The sequence below is a fragment of the Trachurus trachurus genome (genome assembly GCF_905171665.1).
Source record: "Trachurus trachurus genome assembly, chromosome: 16".
NCBI lineage: Eukaryota > Metazoa > Chordata > Actinopteri > Carangiformes > Carangidae > Trachurus > Trachurus trachurus.
Genome location: NC_139902.1, coordinates 26,374,329 through 26,397,214, shown reverse-complemented (window position 1 = coordinate 26,397,214; position 22,886 = coordinate 26,374,329). Strand labels below are relative to the sequence as shown.

At 43.2% G+C, this 22,886-nt stretch overlaps 1 protein-coding gene across 3 annotated transcripts in view; it reads right to left on the bottom strand.

Annotated features, from left to right (window-relative positions):
• Positions 1 to 22,886, bottom strand: part of vps13b (vacuolar protein sorting 13 homolog B) — a 339,339-nt gene that overhangs the window by 50,178 nt on the left and 266,275 nt on the right. For all 3 annotated transcript variants that reach the window (XM_083990417.1, XM_083990416.1, XM_083990418.1), the window contains 5 exons: positions 15,734 to 15,930; positions 13,885 to 14,066; positions 12,622 to 12,842; positions 11,594 to 11,725; positions 5,531 to 5,692 (listed from right to left, as the gene is read on the bottom strand). In XM_083990417.1, the coding sequence (XP_083846543.1) occupies positions 5,531 to 5,692; positions 11,594 to 11,725; positions 12,622 to 12,842; positions 13,885 to 14,066; positions 15,734 to 15,930 (894 nt within the window). The remainder of the gene's footprint in view (positions 1 to 5,530; positions 5,693 to 11,593; positions 11,726 to 12,621; positions 12,843 to 13,884; positions 14,067 to 15,733; positions 15,931 to 22,886) is intronic.

Genomic DNA, 22,886 nt, shown 5'->3' with positions numbered 1-22,886 from the left:
GTTTGACTTATTTTGAAAAAACAAGCCATAAAAATTTAGGTTGAAAAGTTCTCGTATTTGATTGACACGGCAAAGCAAGCACCAACAGCAAGTGGGACAACAGGATGGAAAACAACACGCCAAGTTCTTCACTCATAGACATGGACACAGAAATACACAATATACAAATACGCACATAGTAGACTGATGTGCAACTGTTCTCTGACTCTCCTCTCACACACACACACACATATATACACACAGACTCATACCAAATACCTCCCTGTCATGCATGCTTCCAACAACTCGCCCAATCTAACCGCAAACTAATAGTCCCGGGCTGCTATCTCCAGCACATTACCCCTGGGAGCTACACACACGAACACCACACAGATACACACAGATGGACCAACACCGCACACATATACACAAACACACACACACACCCACCCATACCAACACGCAGAGGAGGAGAGAGGCAGAGCTCGAACCGTGGAAGAAGCCTACTGCTGCTGCTGCTGCTGCTGCTGCTGCTGCTGCTTGAATAAATTACAATTTATTCAACTTGTGAATATTCCTTGTAGGCACTTAAAAAGTCCTTCCCAAATCCAGGGGGCTTTTTACACCCCTCTCCCTGCTAACCACACTAACCACAGGGATTTCCATCAGCCAGGCTGCATCCTGTACGGAGCAGCCAGATATTTCAACCATCCACATCACACCACACACCAGAGCCTTGAAAAAGAGCAGGATGAGGACAGTGAGTGTGTTTGTGTGTGTGAGAGATACTAGATAAAACTTATATTTATTTACAAAGACTGTTTGTGTATAGTCATTAGCACAATCATCCCGGCATTTTAAAATGACTTATTATGTATAAAACACTACAAATCTTCATCCATCTCTCTCTTTCTATTGCTCTCTCTCTATAATAGATTATGTGTGTTTATAAACTTCTTCACCTTGGCCAGTAAACGCCGGGGTGTGAAGGCATGCTGCACTCGAAAGAGCGAAACTAGACCGAGGAGGCCTGATAGACTCCAGGCCTTAGGAAACATTTTATCACAGTGTGTGTATATGTGGGCCTGAGTGCGCACTTATGGGCATGAATTTGATCAAGGGGTGAGATGACAGCGGGCTCCACGAACGTGACTGCCTCAATCAACCCTTTTAATGCATCTCGTGGTTATAATTGACAGCAGAAACAGGAGGGAGAGGGGGAGAGCTGGACGGTGGGGTGGGGGGACGGTGCAGGAACAGAGGAGCAGTGAGAGGGAGTGTGACCTGAGCCGAGGTTCACGTTTCACTGCGAAAACATTCGGCCCGGGCGCTCTTCTGAGAGAAGTGACAGATATTCCGAGGTATGTCAACACCGCGAGAAGTGTACACTAGTTAGATTGCTCAGGATCACACGCATTAAGCACTCCTCTCGCGCACAAAAGTACACACAGGAGATTGCAGGATTTTTAAATATGCCTCCCTGTTTTAGTTCAAGCTGAAACAACAGCGGCCCTGTTCATTTAGGAAGGTCTCTCCCTGCTAAAAGCTGACACTCTCTGCCTGTGTCTGCTGGCAAAAGGGAGATTAACGCAGGATTCAAGTATTTAATGTATGGCAATAAAGCGCAATTGGCAAATCCCCTCATATATAATTCCTTAATGGGCTGCTTGTGCATCATGAACAGAGAGAGATGGGGGAAAGCGGGAGGGAGAGGCAGCAGCAGACACATTTTTGGCTGCAGAGGCCTCTGAGCACTAATCACTGAGTGAATGTAACACCTCCCATATTTTTCTACTGTATTTGAAGATTTTATACCCAGAAGAAGATACATGTGTGGTACTAAAACCAGCTCAGTGTAGTTAACACTTCTCTCTGGAGGCATGAATAGGGCATATTGTGTCGATCAGCCAGTCAGAGTTGCCTGACTGCTTTCTGAGTGAAAGCAAAGATAAAGCATTGAGGATTGAGGCCTACTGCTGCTGCTGCAAGCACTGATAATGTCCCCGATGTTGTAGTCTCCAGGTCCAATCCCCCCCCTACAGTGTATAACCATGACATCACAAAGGCTTAGTGGCTTATTTTCAGTCTCTATGTGCATTTCTCTGTGAAATTTAATAAGACAAATCGGGATCTTTATGAGCACAGCAGCACATGTACGATATCCTTCATGACAACTCTGTGCACTCCGTCTATTCCCATCATTCCCATCTTTTCCACTCTTTGTCCACATGCATTTTCGAGAACTCACTATTAGAGAGAGAGAGTATGGGGACAGATTACATCAAAACATCAAGTCAGTGGCTCTGGCGTGTGTGTGTTTGTGTGTGTGTGTGTGTGTGTGTGCCTCAGTGACAGGCCAGCTGGGACACAAACATCATACCAGAGCCATGAGGACAGGCTGATGGCTTGCCTTCTCGACAGACCCCAGGCCTCGCAGACAAGAGGAGACTGGCCATGAAAAGCATGGGCGGGAATTATGTACCTAACTGTTTCTATGTGTGTGTGTGTGTGTGTGTGTGTGTGTGTGTGTAAAAGGCTGATAAAGTTTGAAACGGGGGCAAAGTTTATGGTAGAGTAAGATGAGTCCTGGACAGAGCTATGGTACTAATAGTGGTTTGGTGTTTCCGAGGTCTTTATGGTTAAAAAGAAGAAGTGACTGCGATGGCCAAAGAACAGCTGGGCCAGATGATGTGGAGCTCGGGCTTCAGGGGTAATCGAAGGCCATGATCCCAAATGCAAGGACAGCATTTACTGGAGTATAACGGAGATGAAAAAGACAGACTCCTTTATAAAGCCAGAGTCCCGAAACAGAACAACGCAGGCTGGCGGAGGGAGGCCAGGACGAGGATAATGAGCTCAGCCAACGTGGTGTCTGTCGAACACCAGAACTAAGGACTCTGTTACGGGGGGGTGGATTGATAAAGAGACAAGGACAGCACTGGGAGGTTGTGTGCTGTTGTTGGAGAGTCTTAAGAGAAAGGCACAAAGTCCATGTGAGACCCCAAAACAGTGTGGAGGCCAGAGACGGAGTGATCTCATAGGTCTGATGGAGGTGAGGCATCGGGGACAAAGACAGAGGAAAGTTTTCTATATAAACTTTGACTACGGTTGTGTGTGTGTGGCTTAATATGTTTTGTCTAATGGATCCCTACACTACATGGCATGAAAAGACACAGAGTACTATTCATGGCACAATTACTGTAATTCATCAGTATAAGGAAGGTAGGTAGGTAGGTAGGTAGGTACAGTAGGTAGGTAGGTAGGTAGGTAGGTAGGTAGGTAGGTAGGTAGGTAGGTAGGTAGGTAGGTAGGTAGGTAGGTAGGTAGGTAGGTAGGTAGGTAGGTAGGTAGATAGATAGATAGATAGATAGATAGATAGATAGATAGATAGATAGATAGATAGATAGATAGATAGATAGATAGATAGATAGATAGATAGATAGATAGATAGATAGATAGATAGATAGATAGATAGATAGATAGATAGATAGATAGATAGATAGATAGATAGATAGATAGATTCTGAGTACAAAGGGGAAATATATGATAAAATATATCCTACAATGTCTAAAACAATAAAATATACACAAAAGTGCAAAGGGAGCAACCTAGACATGTAGGTAAAATACTGTGCTACATAATGTCAGTGCAATACATAATTCAAAAACAATAATACTTGTGCAAAAGGGCTGAAACATAATTTAAATATGAGTTATGTTGTTGTGTTTGGACATATTATTGTATATGTTCACCTCCTTCAAAAGGGTGAGGAGTTAATACGGTCTCAGATCCCAGACCAGATGAATAACTCAGGTCAGGTCTGTTGGATGCACCAGTAGAAGGACTAGATAAAACATCATGACAGAGCTCAGGTCTATAAGCCGATGTTGGAGGGACTTTACGGTGAAGGAAAAAGAAGGAGAGGGGTTTGGAGATGAGGAGAGGTTGACAAGAAGAATAAACAACAACAGTAAAACTGGACCGACTTTAAGAGTCGAGTGTTGAGTGCAGGATTGGATGTGAGTTTGGACATGTAACTGACAAATAGGCGAGAGGTCAGAGGTTAAGAGCGAGGTCTTGCGGTTGAAGTAGTCAGTCTCTCACCGACAGAAAGAGAAAAAAAAGAAGAAAAAAAGTTGCAAAGAAGAGTGAAGAGGTCTGGGAAACGATGGCTCATGATGATCAGAGTTGTTTTAGACACTCCAAGCCATCGTGGGACTCAAACAAAACAACACAACCACTTATGACTTTGCCTAGAAACTGATTTGTTAAGAGCTAGAAAAACACACTTGCAGGGACCAAGTAACCATTAAAGAAATACAAGCCCTTCTCTTATCAGTGTCACTATTTTTATAACCCCGAAAAGTAATTAGGAGTGTGTGCTACAATTTGCTGAGGCGGACACATTGGCAGGCATTTTATCATCAAGCTCGGTAAGCTAGCTGAGTGTTTTTGGCAAAGTTGCACTATTTCTTATTTATCTAGTTTCACAAATCATGGTCATCTCAAGAGCACATATTTCATATACCACAAACACATAATGGAATAACACATGACAGAATCATGTTGGAATTGCATTCTTCATCTATGATGATATTTGGCTCATTTGGACGATCCCTCTTCCAAAACATCCCTGAAAATACAGAGGTCACTCTGAGTCAGTGCTAAAAATGAGATGTGGTATTCGCTGTGCCAATCTGCCAGATTGCCACTATCCAAATATGTGTGTGTGTGCATGTTTGTGTGTGTGCGCACACGTGTGTAAGCGAGAGTGAGGTAAGAGCAGAGATTAACCATGGTCGGTGATTAATACAACTTGACTTACTGACTTACTGTGAGCAATTATGGCCATGTCTTTTCTCAAGCTTGACTATCTCACTCTCCGTGGAACACATGGGGGTCCTGAAACATGTGCGCCCCAAACACACACACTCTCTCACACACTTTCACACACATACATATGCCACAGATCGCCAGCCCACCCCTCCACTCAACCTCAAAACCACAAAGGGTTAAATATAATCAATCTTCTTTAACAATGCTGTCAGGGCAGTGTCTGAGAGCCCTGCACAAACGCAACGATGCTGGCTGCACACGATGTGTTTGGTGTGTGTGTGGTGTGTATACGTCTATGTCGGTGAGAATGGATCTGTATGTATAAGCCATTATGTACACACTGGTACATGTATGTGTGTGTGTGTGTGTGTATGTGTGTGTGCTCCCATGCAATACATACATGTGTATGATCCAGGATGCCACATGTTTCTGTGCACTGTATGTACTTCTTCACCATATTAACAAACCATTGCGTGTGCATGTCTTTGTGTTTTATGTAGGAAGTGTTTTCATGTGCTTCTGTTCTGTATATACTGTACTATACAATGAATGTGAACGTTGTGTGTGTTAGAGCTTGCATGCATGTGAGTATGTGTGTATCTAATTGAAACTCCATTCAAAACCACAAGACTGAGAAGCGGCAGATATTTCCCAGGCCCTGGGCCACATACTGTGTCTGTGAGTGTGTGTGTGTGTGTGTGTGTGTGTGCGCTACCTGAGGGGACTTGTGGGACCTCCAGCTGTACTGGTGGCTGTGGAGACTGGCCAGCAGCACATTCTCATCCGTGTCCACCTGGCCGAAGCGCAGCGTTTCGTGGGTGTCGTTACAGATCACATAGTGGCTGTAGACCAGCTCCTCGTTGTCCGGGTTTCCATTCTGAGAGCGGAGAGAAGGTGGAAGGTATGAGAGAGAAGAGAGACGAGGACAAAAAGAGTGACATGAGAAGGACAGGCTGTCAATAAAAAAGATGAAGCAAATACTTCCAGGTGTGTGTTTATGGCGGGTGTACATATAATGTATAGTATATAAGGTAGTGTGTGTGTGTTTAAGCACATATACAGGTGTCAACAATTTATGTATTCTCAATCTTAAAAATGCAGATCTTGGTAGTGCAGCTGTCAGCCAGTAGAAGAATGAGATGAGTGATATCATCTGTGGGAGTAACACAACCTCAACAGGGGAGTGAATCATATCACAGTCTGACAGTTATTCAGGCTGGAGCAGCTTGGACGGGGCTTTGGGGGCCAAATCTGCTGCCTGGTCCCACATAAAACCTCCAGGAGGCATCTCTCTTTAGCAAACTCTCTTACTTTTTCATGTCCTTCTCGGAGCAGCTCCGAGTTGGGTCGTTGAGAGAGATAAACAGGCGCACATGATTCAATATGTGTGAGTGTTTTTTTTTTCTTTTTCGCCAATGCTGGAAACACAGTGTGCCACTGAGAGTGAGAGTGCATTGCTGCTGGTAGGAGTCATCAATATATTGTGGTCGTTAGGAGAAAACAATATGGCAGAGTGCAGCCCGCCTGCAGCAGCGGGTCAGTGAGAACGCCTCGGAAGAAACTCGAGTCATGCGAGCTGCACACGGACGCCGTCCACTCGCACGTCACCTTGCATGCAAGGGAGAAGAGCTCACTGGCCTACTATTGAAAACACTGGTTTAACAGGGAGTGGGTGTGTGTCAAGTAAGTCTGCTGCATAAAGGAATTCAAGTGCATAATTTCAAAACAGCGCATTTTGTGTGAGTTTTTTATGTGAGTTGGACCCAGAGTGTGTGGGTGCAAGTGAATGTTTAAGTTTTACTTGAGTTCCTTCCAGAGGCTCTCGGGTCCTGATGGGATCTCTCCTGCTGCACACACACCCTCCTCCCTGACTCCTGACACACATGACTGAGGTTCAGACAGCTTCTCAATAACTACTCAACTATCCCAACAAAGAGGGACCCCAGCCTGCTGTATACTTTTTTTTTTTTTTTTTTTTTTTAAATGGCAAGGCGGGTTGATGGTTGATGGTTAAAAGAGGCTGGCAGTAAAAGCTCAGAGTTTGACTGCCAAGCACGTTCAGGGTCCTGGGGTTGTTGATGCTATTGAAAACGGATGGGATAGTTTACACCATTAAAAAGAACACTTGATGATAGATGTGTGTGAGAGAGAGCGGGAGAGAGGTACGGAGCAAAAAAATATAGATGGGACAGCTGCGACAGTGGGTTGAAATCCATTTCCAGTTTTATAGGGGAACACTATCTTTGTTTCCCTTCTGAATCCAACGCTGCGATTTACAAACTTCCTGCTGCCATCTTAAGATGCCATTGCTAAGCCCCGCTCCTTTGATGGTATCGTCTTTCTGCTCTGATTCATGAGGCAACGTGATACACACATCAGAAACGCTCGCGGCAGTCATCGTGATCACTCCCCGTCTATATGAGGACTTTTAAATGGACAAATATTAAGATAAAGACACTTAAAAGGCAACACATCCTCCTTGTTAAAGAGCAGAAGATGACAGCTTCATCGTTAGACGCTGGCCTAACAGGAATCAAAGCCTCTCTCTCTCTCCCCTAATCCACCCAGACACTTTTACTTAAGTTTTCACAGGAGTCGGGCCCAGATCGGCATGATAGAGTGGCACACATACACAGGACAAGGTACAGTAAAATGTCTGGAAAACACATTGTAAATAGTGACACCCACTCATAGAAATAAGCATGAAACAAGAAACCACGGAGGCGATAGTGAAACCTGTAAAAACGGACACAATGAAATACTAATCAGATCTAAAATCAGCAATATACTCCTGCACAGACGACCCTCGCTAACACATCTGTTGCAACCAGCAACATGATCTCTCTGTCACTTTATTTTCCAGTTACAAAGGGAAGCAGAGAATCGTTTAAACATGGGAAGAAAAGAAAAGGGGGGAAAGAAAGAAAAGAAAGAAAAAAAAATAACATGAGGAAAATTTCAGTTGTCTCAACTGCACATGTAAGAGCCTGTGAATGCTCTGTGAGAAAGCAGAATGTGTAAATACTACTGGGCTTTTGTGTGGCTTTCCACCAAAGCCACTTCCCAGGGGTTAGGAGCGGGAGGAGGGCGGGTGGGTGTGGGGTGGGGGGGCAAAGATCGAAAGTGGGGCCGAGTACCGAGTATGAAAATGGAGGCATGGGGTCTGAGGTTAAAGTGGTGGGGGGCTGAGGTTGGGACCATATGGGGCTATCGAGTGCAAGAAGAGGAGGCAAAAGACAAAAAAAAAATCAAAAATGTTTCTATTCTGTTGTTCTTTTTTCCCTTCATCCTGCAGAACCAGTGAACCATTAACAAAACATGTAACATCTCTCTGTTACAGCAAAATCTCACTGTATCCACCTGAAGTTTTTATAATAGATGCAATTTATATTGTTATATCAATCATAACAATCCATTAGGTTGTCAGAAAGAAGCAATCACAGATGCAAGAGTGTTATCATGGCTGCAACTGTGTGTATTATAACAGATTATGGCTCTATGAGTGCAAAAATTACTTTTATTTTCTATTTGTTGCTTGCTGTTTCATCTGAAAGTGCTCCAGTTGCTCTGGTTGTGGTGGTCTGGTGTGACCATTCCTCTGGTTGTGAGGTTGAGGCCATATGGGGCTATCGAGTGCAAGAAGAGGAGGCAAAAGACAAAAAGAAATAAATAATAAGGGAAAAATGCTATTCTGTTCTTATTTCCCCTTCATGCATTTAGCGGCTCCGCTAAATCTGGTGCAGCCATCTTTTTATTGTCTCAATAACTAATGTCACTGCACACTGTCCTTTTTAAATAAAAAAATAAATAAATGTACAGTAACATCTCTCTGTTACAGCAAAATCTCATTTTATCCACCTGAAGTCTGAACCTTCAGGGCTTCTAATGCTGAGTTTTTAAAATAGATGCAATTTATATTGTTATATCAATCATAACAATCCATTAGGGTTGTCAGAAAGAAGCAATCACAGACACAAGAGCAGCCCGTGTTACCATGTGTGTATTATAACAGCTTATGGCTCTATGAGTGTAAAAATTGCAGCCATACACTAAAGAAGCGTCTTTTATTTTCTATTTGTTGCTTGCTGTTTCATCTGAAAGTGCTCCAACTGCTCTGGTTGTGGTGGTCTGGTGTGACCATTCCTCTGGTTGTGAGGTTGGGGCCATATGGAGCTATCGAGTGCAAGAAGAGGAGGCAAAAGACAAAAATAAATAAATAATAAGGGAAAAATGCTATTCTGTTCTTATTTTCCCTTCATGCATGTACAGTAACATCTCTCTGTTACAGCAAAATCTCATCTTATCCACCTGAAGTCTGAACCTTCAGGGCTGCTAATGCTGAGTTTTTATAATAGATGTAATTTATATTGTTATATCAATCATAACAATCCATTAGGGTTGTCAGAAAGAAGCAATCACAGATACAAGAGCAGTACGTATTATAACAGCTTATGGCTCTATGAGTGTAAAAATTGCAACCATACACTAAAGAAGTGTCTTTTATTTTCTATTTGTTGCTTGCTGTTTCATCTGAAAGTGCTCCAGCTGCTCTGGTTGTGGTGGTCTGGTGTGACCATGCCTCTGGTTGTGAGGTTTCAATTGTGTGGTAATTGAGGATTCATCTCCATGGTTCAATGCTCACCCTGCAGGCCACATCACAACGGGCCTGCCTGCCAGCCATGACACCAGGAAACATGAAAATCACTGAAGGATGGGATACATCCTTCTGTTGCAGAAGGACAGAGCCTGTTAACATTTCTGATTACATTTTCAATTAGGATCAAGTTTTTCCTGTGCACGGACGATGTGTGTGTGCGTCTGGAATGTGAGTTTCCATCAGATCAAAGATACGTTTTTTTTGTTTTTTTTAAGCTGAATGGTGCCGGCCTTCACACAACCATCCCTGTAGTGCACCGCTTGTTCTTAATCGTACCCATACAAGGTTCACCGCATGTAGAGATTGTGTTTCAGTGAAAACCCTAAAAAGGGAAACAATAATCCATGATTGAAATGTTCACAACTTCCTGTGAGAACGGCCCAAATATTTAAATGTTTCCTACAGAATCGGGCTTTTGTACTTGACCTCTCTCTACCCCTTCTTCCACAACTACCATATCCACATGCTGCACATTTGCCTTATAATTATGGGTGTTTTTCCCCTTGTGTTCAGCAAAGTGGTGAAGTCTGGAGGTAGATAAAAGGTTCTGAACAAGTTACAAGGCTGCTGCTGTTTAGACCAATCAAGAAAATACAGCTGGCTTAATCACCGCAGGAATCAATCCCATACCAGTGAGCATGTAAATCCACCAATCTTTTGGGGTTTGTGTTGTGTTCGGAGGTGACTGTGGAGTAGAGAACAGTATTGTTTGTGTGTGTTTGAGTGAGCATTGTATGGCTGACTTTGTGTCTCATGGCTCTGGGCAAAGATGGTATTTAAAAAGCCAAACATAATATAATCCAATCAGTATCAATAAACCCCTGGCAATGAGCATACAAGCACTTAATAACCTCCCTCATCATCACACTTGGCATGTTGGGTAAAGCCCACCAGTCATACCTGGTGTGCATACTGTAGCACATCCAAATAGCTCATGAGTAAAGTCTCAATATGACCTTTCATTATAACACCACAGACGCTCTAAAATCTTATTTATGGCTGAATTAAACAGCAGAAATAGGGGAACATTCACTCGCTCGTGTTAAATGATGCAATAATGAAGCTAAGGGTCAAATATGATCCATAGACCAATGCGGTCGGGCAAAGAGCTTTTTGATGAGTCAGTGATGCCATTGAGCGAAAACAAAGGTATTAATCCGTAAGCCAGAGCTATCATTTTATAGTAGATTCTTCTATACAGCTTGTTTAATTTTATTTTGCACAGGTAAGAGACCGCAGCTGTTTCTACAAAAACATAAGGTAATATTTCTCTCACCTGGCAGTGAGAGAGCATGCATGTAAAACCATGAGAGTACCTCATGTCTCGAGAGGCCAATATATGAGTCAGCACAGCCACAGCTGAGCAGAGCAGAGCCATGATAGGGCATGCAAAGCCAGAGAGACCAGTGTGTGAGTCTGTATGAATATGTGTGCGTGTGCAGTAGACAAGTGGGTGGAGGACAGGGGCCAGATGAAATCTTGGCAGGTGTAACCACTCAAGTTTTACCGTGTTTTTATGGGCATCGCTTCACACACAAATATCCTGGCTACCAGAGGCAGCGCTGAGAGCTGAGAACTGAGAGATGACGAGGACCATAGACGCCCAGGAACAGATACACCGAAGCCTCTTACTCACAGTTTACAGCGAGCTGAGAGGCAGCTCCATCCTGCATTACCGCTGGCATACGACCAAGACGTTCTCATAAAATCCACTTTGTTGTGAGTTTGTTTAGCTGATACTCCATCTGGGACGGAGGGCCGTCTTTCAGCATATTCTCTAAATGTACATACATTTCAAAGGATTTCCTCTACAGTTTTACTAGCCCCTGCCTCCAAATATCAAACATCCATCAAACAACAGTGCAAACCCCTCGTTCCCTTACGTGTCTGAGTGCATCCCGCTATTTAAATGTACAAGTGAACAAGTCATCACTGATTACTTGAAAATGTGCTTCCTTCTGTAGCAGTGAAAAGTTGCCTGGATGTTGCCTCATGTAAAAAAAAATCCATCTTTTATGATATTATATGATATTTACTATAAGTGGGGGAAATTAAAACATGAATATAAAAGGCAGCATGCAGTGTGTGGTGTGTGTCTCAGTAGCTTTAACTTCCTGTCACCTGTTGCCAGCTGTGCAGGGCAGTGTCCACAGTGTGGATGGCAAACTGGCTGATGTTCAGAAACACCGGGTCCACAAACACATTCACATCCAGCGTGGTGGTCTGGGGACAGCAGGTGGCGGCAGCCTGGCCCTGAAACACACAGGAAATCAAATTATGAAGGGACATTTTGTTCCCACATTACATGATCGATACTTTATATTGACTGATTGATTTTGATTTTTGTTTATTTAAGTGTGATGCACATTTTTCGTGCTCAGCCCACATGGGCTTATAAGACACTAAACATAAAAAAACATATATTCAAGAATGGCTAGCGTGTCATCTTAAAGGAAAAGAAAGGAGAAAAAACAAAACAAAAACAGACAAGCTTCCAAGATATAAAACACAGTAAACAGTAATTTATGGGTTTATGTGGGATATAATGTTTTCTGTCTCAATGTCCAGGCTTCATCCATGAATCTAGCCAGGACATAGATCTCCTCCTTAAAAAACCAACACAACTTATCATGCTCAGCCATCCAGAATAATTCTGGTTTCTTCCTTTTGGCTTTCTCAAACAAGGGCTGTCGGAGTTCATCATACAAAGGGCATTGAAACAGAAAATGTAATTCGTTTCCAACAGTACTAAGGTCGCATAAAAACACATAAACGCTACTCTTCTGGTATAACCCTTATACCTCCCTACTTCAATCACTAAAGGCAAGCTGCCAGATCTCAGCGGTGCACACAGGGACCTCCCCAAGTTTAACATTAAATATGGTTCTGTACAATAATCTTCTTTAATTTGAACATAATTTCTACAGTAAGTTTAGGTTTGCTCCAAATCGCCTCCTTCCATTGTTTCTTATGGAGATTAACTAGGTTTTGTTTAACCTTATTTACATTACATTGCAAATTATTACCGAAAATATAATACAACTCAAAAAGAGAGAATACGGCAGATGCATCTCTTGACCAGGGAAAATTGTTGGCTCTGTCCCATTTAACAGTTAGCCATACGACCAATATTAAAAAGTGAGCTCTACCTGCAGCACACAGGGCTGGAGCAGCTGCAGGTATGTGACATTGCGGTACTCCAGCAGCCTGCAGTCCAGCTGGGTGGAAAAGCTGATCTCCTGACAGTAACTTGGGCCGCTGCTCCACTGGCGCAAAAAGACCCTCGGCTCCCGAGCGCCAATCACCATGAACTCCTGTTCCTGAGGTAACTTCCTGTCTGGCAGGAAGGGACGCAGCTGTCGGGATGGAACTGGAAGAATGACACGTATTATTTTCATTCAGACAGGACGTTAAAATATAAACATGACATGACCATCGAACCAACGGATTGTGATATCTGGGGCAGCTCACTAACACAATACTTTATATGACATTGAGCACAGCGGATCCAAACTGCTTTACAGGAGAAAGAACAATAATAAAATGCATGAATTAAAATAATCACGCATGTGAACCCAGCTGTGGATTTCACAGAAGAGGTCAGACAGTTAAATGCCAGTTAGATTCGGTGTGTTTTTGAGCCGTTTATATGTCATAGATGGAGTCAACTAGAAAACTCTTATAAACTGTTCAAACATCATAACTTCATACCATCATTTATTGCTCTGATGTTGTTGAATTTAAGATAACTGAGGTCAACTGAAGTTATTATAGCCTTTATTTAAACTCAGAGATATATTGAGGAAGCAACCTAATTTATAATATAGCCCAGACAAAACACAAAACATTTGAAACATACAATGAACCTATCAGAAATACCATCCAAAAAAGAGGAGATGTGTTTTTTTTCAATGGATTTAAGACAAACCCCCATCAGTCACACAGTGGTACAGGGAAGTATTCAAGGTTTTTCCTATGGAACACCTCAGTGCCACATTAAAGGGCAATTACGACTTGTTTTATAGTGTCCGGTAACCTTTCCTGAATTACCTTCCTGGTGACCTTGTTGACCTGCTGCAGAAAGGGCGACCATATTTTGCCTTCATCAATAAGTCATAGAATACTTTTATTTTCTCTCTCTTCTCCTTTTCTCAGTAATAGTCCCCATGTAAATTTTTGTATGTTGTATGATGTGCAATTCATGTATATGAATTAGTGTATTTTTGTTTTGCAGTTTGGCTGTGTCTCTGCTGTATGATTCATTGTTTCTGTGAAAGCAATAAAATATATTACAAAAAAAAAAGAAAAAAAAGAAATACCAAAAAGTAAAAGTGGCAAAGACAAATTGAAAACAGAGAAGTGTGTTGCTACACTGCACTACTGAGACTTTGATAGTGTTTTCTGTATCCTACCTGTCCCCAGCTGTTCTAGGTGGTGGCAGAGGTGAACTTCCAGCTGTGCCAGCTGCAGGGACACACCCAGGGAAGAGACAAACCACGGTGCAAAGCAGGAGTCCACGCGGGTGCAGGCCGCCAACGCTGTCGGAGACACCAGCTGATCGCAGGGGACCTGGGACCCACACTCACTATCCAAACTGAGATACCACAGACAGATGATAATATTTACAGAGGAGATATTTGTGCCTGGGAAATAACAACAAACGCAGGCTGCATGTGAAAATTATATTAATTCAAATAGGAATAATAAAGTAGAACAATGAGTAATGATGATTCACTTTTTCATTTTGACCAAAACTTGTTTTCTAACATCAGAACAAATAGCAACGGCAGCTGTGGAGTAACGACCACACAAATTATACTGACTAATTAAAAACAATCTTTTTCTGATTAGCGGCTGAATGTTTTTTGTCCCTCGCCCAGTGAGCTACAAATTGTGTGACATCCTTGTCAGAAATGCAGAGAGAGAGAGAGCGAGAGAGACAAACGCTACAATTACTCAGAAAAAAAAATAAAGGAATGAAAAGAGACAAGGATGTGGAGGGGGCCTCTTTACTGTCCGAGCCTGTGAGTTTAGGTGCATTATTACTGTCACAGTTTCCAGGAGAATCTCTCCATAGCCCATTAATTGCATGTCATGGTTGATGATGTTGAATGGAAGGTAATTGAAGTGAATGACCATTTGCTCTGTAATTTGCTGCTACCATGATCCACTATAAAAACTCCAGCAGGAAACGCTCAAGACCTGAAAAATGCTGGTGCAGCAGAGTGCTCCTTAAAAAGATAAGCATCATATGTTGACAATTTTCATTACTTCCAGTTGGCAGGGCGGCCAAGTTATTTTTCTGGTGGAAACTAAAGTAAGGCAGATGAAACGAGTGACTAAGGAAAGGGGAATCAATTTTGATCAAAAAAGACAAATAATTTAAACATAAAGGAAATGTAGTGTTTGGAGTATGATTGTAATGAAGCACAGATGTATATTTTGCTTTACACTGTATCTGGTTCTGCAGCGTTTTTTCTCTGTTTCTTCTCTTACATGTTTTCTTATTCTTCCCTCTCTGCTCCTCTGGAGCTGTCTAAGCCACACAGAATGTGGGCTTGGCAATTCTCTTCCACTAAAAGTTTCCTAAATCCCAAGAGGAAGTAAAAAAAGGAGGGGAGTAGATTAGGATGAGGAAAGAATGAGAGAAAGAGAGGGAAAAGAAAAATGGGTGAAGCACATAAGATGTAACAGAGGACGCCGGCTGAGACATGAGAGGTGAAGAGAGGAAGCAGTGGTAGCGAGTGGAGGAGAGAAAAAGCATGCTCTCTGAGCCGTTACAGCGCTCGGCTGCCCCGGTCCACCCCGTCCCAACCCAGCCCAACCCAGGTCTGGCCCGGCCTGGCCTGGCCAACCCAAAGGGGGCTTTACTCCTCTCGCTTCCCGTGAGCTTCCCCTCGATTAGATACACTCAAGGTAAGCAGGAAGGAATCCGGATGGGCCCTGACAGGCACTTGGTGTGCTGGGAAATCTCATTAGGCCAATCTGAACGCCTTCCAAGCCCGCTCCCTGCTCCTGCACACCAGATGTGGGGCGAGGGACACATTACTAGCTCTTTGTGCTCAGCGGCCTGGGTGCACTCTGTCTCTCTGCTTTCCCTCACACTGGACGGCATCTGCGCTGCGGATCCAAACGCATATCCGTGTAGGCATACGACATACGCACACAAGTCGCGTGTGTTACTGTACAGACAAGACGCACAACGTCGTATATAAGACAGATTGATAGATAGAATGATAAAGTGCAGGATTTTTCTGTCACCTCTGCTCATCCCCTCCTCCCTCGTTACTGTTGAGCACTATCCTCCACAGATCAGAGGCCACCAGCTCCTTCTGCTGGTCGGTGAGGCTGAGGCTGGGGAGCTGCAGCTGGCAGGCGCTGCTCTCCGACAGGCTGAACTCCCGGTATGGAACGTAGGCCTGCTGGAGCTCGTCCCAGTATTCAAGGCTGCATGGTACCTGGAAGGAAAGACACAGTAAAAATCTTAAATATGTAAAATATGTGACCCCCAAATACTGTATTTTATACTTAAAAAAAAAAAAACATGCTCTTGATTCTTCTTAAGACTTAAAGGGATAGTTCCTATAATTTTAGGAGTAGGTTCATTACCTTGAATTGTCAGTGCAAGCTGTTTTTAGAATGGCGGAGCAGAGTCGCGAGCTGCTCAGAGCTACACTACAGTACAGAAGCTCATGGATTTTTTTGGTTTCCCTCATCAAACTCATCAAATACACAATCCAACATCTCCAAAACGCTCTGGTGGACAAGTTGTGACCTGCACATTCACCACGCTATGAGATAATAATGGGACGTTACATGACAGAGTTGTTTTAGAGGTAAATGCAGAGACTGCTTGCTGAAAAACTGCCCCTGACAGGAACGCGCATCAGCGGTTTTGCATGACTTTACCTCTAAAACAACTCTGTCTCGTAACGTTCCGTTATTATCTCATTGCGTGGTGAATGTGCAGGTCACAACTTGTCCACCAGAGCGTTTTGGAGTTGTTGGATTGTGCATTTGATGAGTTTGATGAGGGAAACCAAGAAATCCCATTAGCCTCCGTAGCGTAGCTCTGAGCAGCTTGCGGCTCTGCTCCGCCGTTCTAAAAAATAGCTTGCACCGACAATTAAAGGCAACAAACCTACTCCTAAAACTATAGGGATTATGACAATGGGCCAATTTGCCAAAATGTTGAACTATCCCTTTAAGATCTTAAGTCCACGTTTACTTGATTTCATTGGAGAGCAACATGATTAGAAATAAAACAGAATCACAAATGGCCGAAAACACTTTTTTATATTGCTCAAGATAAAATAATAAAGACTTCCTTGCACTTGCAGGTGTGCTACCCTCTTTCTTGTACAGATGGCAGTAGGATCGATAGACAATTGCTGGTCAACAATTGCTGGTCAAACCTCTGCAGGTCACACAAACTCCCACTCCTCTCATCTTAGAGCTGCACATCTCTGTTCGTTGGTCAACAATTACTAAACTCAAGCTGTTTTGACGATGATGACTTCATGAGGACCCAAAGTCACAGCATAACGAATGCGCTTAGTTACGTCCCTCTGTGTTGCCTTATACGGTTACACTGAGCTCTGCAACTACTGAAACAAATTTTCTACTGAATCACTAACTCAAACCATTATTGGTACCGCTGAGTATTATCTGAATACTCATCTGTGAATGCCAGAGGACCTGTACAGTACAGTACAGTACGTATGGTGGTTTGTTGTGCAAACATTACGGTGTCCATCACTGGCTCCCTCTCTGTAGCTGCTGGCTCGGCTCCATCAGATGACAGTGTTTTACTGGCTGTTTTATATCCCCCACTTAGTCTCCTCTTCAGATGGACACTAGTGGATATCTAACCGTTGTTTCCCTCAGCTGTTCATCACTTCAGACTTCAGGTTCCAGTCCAAACAAACTATTGTAACCCCCCCAGTGTAGTGTAGCCCTGATTACTCATCTGCTGTAGGTTTACTGTAATGTTTTATTATTGCACAACAGGTATTCTTAAGTCCTCTGGATCCCCTGGTTATGTATAAAGCATTAAGCAACTGCTGCTGCTGCTGCGGCCTGCTAATAATCAAGCGTTGATTCATCTTCTAAGACACAGCGAGCGAACAACTGCTGTCGAGGATGAATGAGCAAGTGATTTTTCATGGTGTCTGTTTTACAATTTAGGATTTTTTACTCACTTCAGACAAAAACCAAACTTTAATTTTTCTCGCCCAGTCGGAAAAAATGACAACACTTTGACCGCAGACCACCAAGGCAGCGAGGCGACAACTCTCCATAACAACATCGCAATGACCACAGCATAACTAAACACCACGGCAACTGTGTGTGTGTGCGCTACATTACAACAAGACAGGGATATTAACATTTAAGTCCCGGAGCTGTTTCTCACACTGAATAACAATCAGCTCATGTGAATGTTCTCACATTATGTGACGACGGTTAGGGCTCCTCTCAGATTGAACCAAAAATTAGCATAAATGTGTCTGGAGCTCCTGTGTGAACTAAACCAGGCGCTTGGGTTACCTCGGCCACCTGGAAAACTGCGCTACTGATGGATCAGTAGTGGCAGGGCGGCTCTCAGGAGCTCACCTGAAGGATGCCAGGCAGTAAAGACATATATATGTGTGTGTATGTGTGTTTGCAAATGTATTTGTCCATGTGATAATGTAATAGTTAGCCAGAGGTATGTGTGGCACTCCCTGGATGATTACCAAGCTCACAAAACTGTCAACAAGTTGGTGTCGTGTATGTGTATGTGTATGTGTATGTGTATGTGTATGTGTATGTGTATGTGTATGTATGTGTGAGGGGGGAAGTACAGTGCACAAAGAGTGTGAGTGTGTGTGTCTGTTCATTCATATGTGTGGGGCTGATGGATGAAGTAACCGTAGCTTACATCATGTATTTAATGCCACACAGGTTTTCCTGGATCGGCTGCTCATAATTGCACCTGACAGAGTTGTGCACCCGCAACCCCAACACCGAGCCACCGAAGGAGGAAAGAAACTCACTGGATCTCCACCGAGAGTTCCCAGAACTGTGCTGCTAAAACACAAGCCATGTTTTTTTTTTTTTTTTTTTTTCACCTGTGATATTCTATACACATGACAGCATACAGAAATGAATATGTTGAGGTACATATATGGTACAGTGGAATACATTTGCACGGTTGAATTTGCGTCATGTTCCCTTTGACTTGCAGCCCCGGCCTTGGAAGAGAGTAGAGATGAAATCAATTACCAATTCAATGAATGTTGTAGAGAGGATGGAAAAAGTAAGAAAGAAAAAAAGAAAGAAAGAAATGTTTTAGCCATGTAGAGCTGGACGTCTGGCGCTGGCTTCTGGGAGGAGGAGGAGAAGGGACCTGTGTGTATATGTCAGATGAATTGTATATATGTGTGCAGGAGGACGACTATGTATAATTGCACGTATGAAAGACAATATTCGTGTATACACAGGTGTGTGTATGCATGTGAGTGCATGATACAGTCTGGGCAGTGTCGGTTTCCGCTGCTTGATTGTGTGTGTGTATACCTTATCTGATAAACAACATGTAACCCTAAAATAGCTGACATTCCCTTGGCTGGATGGGCCCAATCTGTGTTTTCCTCCAAAGCGCTGCACAGAGCAGAGCAGAGCAGAGCAGCGGCCTGGCAGAGAAAAGCTCAGGGTAAAATATCAGACGCAGGATTATCTTAAATATTATCTTAATTTTAGAGTCAAGGTTTCATTTGGAGCTGGCTCAAATTGGCTGGAAAACCCCCCGAAAAATAAGTTGAGGGCTAAAATATTCAGGATTATTTGCATTTATATTTACATCCAGGAGTGTTAGAAGAGGTGTCACCTCACCTCTGTCTCTGATGAGGTACATATGCATGGATTTACTATCTGGGACTAATTAAACAACCGCAGCCAGTCAGTTAGGTCAATCCTGCAGTACCGTATAGGAAGGCAAACTAAAGCAAATACGCAACATACAGAGAGGATTTCAATTTCCACCGTCAACCCAGGTGTGATCACTGCTAAAGTTCAATAATATATCTCTGCAACCGAAGACTCCCCGAGCTCCTTTCTGAGGCTGCGGCTGTTGACATCCACAGCCTTGTCTGCCATTACTTTTATTAACAATATCAACACTGCCATTAGGTCTTGTGTTATTTCACTGATGCCTATATGTCAAGAAATTCCTCTGCTAGCTACTTCTTATCAGCCAGCAGACAAATTGAATTGACATCAGCTTGAGCAAATGTTTACTCAGGAGATGTAATGAAAATTGTTCTGAAAATGACTCCTGCTATGCTGTCTCAGGTGGGCTAATATACGTTAACATTAATCAGTGTGGAAAATCAAGAATAAGCCCACGCTGAGATCGTTGCGCTCAGTCTTTTTTTTTTTTTTTTTGGATTTCCTCTCTAATGCCAAACTTTTTAAAGAGGGACTGGAGTTTTGGTGGATGAGGTGTAAGAACTCCAGATCAAATTAACCACATGGACAGTCTTTTATTTTTATAGTGCATTAGCTGTGACTAATGCAGGTCTGCTTGAGCGCAGTCCCACTAAAATAATAATTATCTTGGCTAAAATAGACTCTCGCTCTTTCTGGTTCAGTGTGTCGCTCTTGTGAAGTGAAATACCCACTGACTCCCCGCTGATTTTAACTCCCAACAAAAGGCTGCATATTTCTCCTAATTGGAGAAACAGTGTGCATCAATAAAAATAAAAAAAAGAGGGGAGGGAAGGAAGGGATGTGAAGCTGATGGCCGACCTGTGTTTCTCATAATAACAACAATGACAAAGACATCAGCTGCGGTTGTGGTTATGGCTGAAGGTTGATGGTTCATCTCAGGCCACAGAGCTTTTATGATATGGGTCCGAGTCCAGCAGGGCAGCAGCAGCAGCGGCAGCAGCAGTCAATTCAAGTCAAGTCAAGTCAATTCAAGTCTGGTGGCAGCGCTGAGCCCTGCGTGAAAAGGGACATGAAAGGCGATCCCACAGTGTGCCATGCACGAAAGCAACAGCAGGGGACCAGATGGTGTGATGTTTGTCTGCATGAAAAAAAAGAAAAGTCCATGCAATTTGGGCAACTGCTTCAAAAAGCGAGTGGATGATGAAATTTAAACATTTATATGTTGAGAAAAACTAGCATGAAGTAAAAAAAAAAAAAAGGGAAACACATGCATAAAAAACAGACTGGGCTAGAGTTTCTTTTACTGGATGATGAAGCTGGACTCAAGCTGTTGTTCTCTACTTTAACATACAGTACTGTAACCCCCCCACCATAAGCTGGGGTCAGGCTGAATCATAGCTCCTGTGTTTACTCCCTGTTTCTCAGACTTGAGAACCCCACAGAGAGGCAGAAGAAGGAGGAGGAGGGGGGGGGAAGATGAACGAGTAGGGATGGAAAAAGAGCCGTAAGGACACCTGCTTATGATTCAGAGAACTGGACCTCACGGTGGTAAGAAGGTGAGAATGAGTCATCTTCCTCTCTCTCTCTCCCTCTCTCCATCCCTTCATCACTTGAGCCCTCTACAGGTGGGAACCTGTGGATGCCTCATCAGGAATCTGTCACTTTGCAGCTGCCCTCCCATCACTCTGACCCCCCTCCCTCCTTCCCCCTCCTCTCTACTGTATGTAAAAACAGTGCAGGCAGCAATTTGACTTAGAGTAATGGAAGGAAGTTTGAATTCCCCCTGTGAGATACTGGAACCAGTTGGGAAACCACAACTATTTAAATGCAGGAAATCTTGATTTTATAAAATGTTAATATGATATGCTCTGGGGACGAGCGAACTCCCCCCTCCCCCCTCCCCCCTCTCCCTCCTTGCCCCGCTGCTCCCCCCTTCATCTAGTCAGCGCACTCTGCTGAAGAGAGGGAGCAAAAAGAAAGGAGGTGTGGTGGTGGTGGTGGAGAAAAGGAGAGAAAAGGAGAGAAGAGAGGAGGAGAAAATGTGGAGCTGAGCCACTTTTACTTTGTTTCCCCCTCCACCTGCTGGTAAACACTAAACAGCCCCCAAACTGGGGTGAATAAAACAAAAAACAAAAAAAACATTAAGGCCTAAATGATAGTGACAAATGACAAGACAGCCCAATACTAAATATCACTCTCTCTTTTCTCCTTATTTCTTTTTCTTTCCCTATGCCTCTCACTTTCCATTTCTCAAAATCTATCAGCCTCCATCTCTGCGTGGCCACATGGTAATTTTAGAGGCCTGAGAAATTATGACTGCCTTCTTTCTGTTTCCCGCTCTCTTGCTCTCTGCACAGTCTTGATGTAAAGTAAATGAAATTCCTCTGGAACAGAAACTGAACCATTAGTCGTTTTTTTTTTTGGTTGGATTTTTATGGCTGCATTTCCGTTCTCTGTAGCTGGACTGACTTTCTGGTCTTGGGAGAAATAAAAAAAAATGAAATAACTGAGACTTTTTTTCTTTTTTTTTGAGGTTTTGTAGAGAGGAGAGCATAAACATTGTCATTGTCTCACATAAGCGGAAATCAAATTAAATCTGGGATCACAATGACTTTGGCTGATGACTAAGACGTCCAGTTTGAAACAACCCCCACAGATCCAACCTCTGACCTCACACATAACTGGCCCTAATGCTGTGTGAGTGTTTGGACAAAACCATGAGGTAAGAACGAGCGTGTAACGTATCGCTACATGGATCCGATGTCTTATAATTACTTCACAATCACTTCTTTCAAAAGCTCCATGATACACGATACCGTTTTTAACAGTGTTGACAAAATGCATCAGAGTTAGCTTTCAACAATGGATTTAAACCGGTTGAACGTGCGCACTGTGGAAGTGATGTTTTCCATTAATGTTACCAATGATACCTTTGTGAAACATGTCTGCTGCAGCGCCGCGGCCCGAGTGTTTACACGGACGTGGACAGAAAGACAAACAGCAGAATTAGGCCAGACCTGCTCCTGATGCACTCACTCAGTGGTGAACAGTGGTGTCTGTTGAGTTTTAAGTTGTGTTTTCCCTTTGAAATAAATAAATGCTAACTAATGTTGCACAACTGTTTGGACAATTTTCTGAGCTGTTCTCTTTTCACCACTTCTCCCCCCCATTGAAGTCTCATCATCACCCGACTGCTTTTAACAGACTTGTCAGAAGAGACACGATCATGCCAGATGACAGGAGGAGCGGAGTGAAAGATGTGGAAACCACATGTTCATTCATCAACCGCTGGTTCCACATCTACTACTGCGTAATACACACTCACTGTATGCAGATAAGAATAAGTCTATAGTTGGCACACACACACACCCACACACACATATACATATATACAGTATATAATGACCATCTTCTCGCTCCATCTCTGTGCTCAACTCTTTCTTCCTTCCTTCCTGTCAATCTTCTCCCATTAACCATCCTCTCC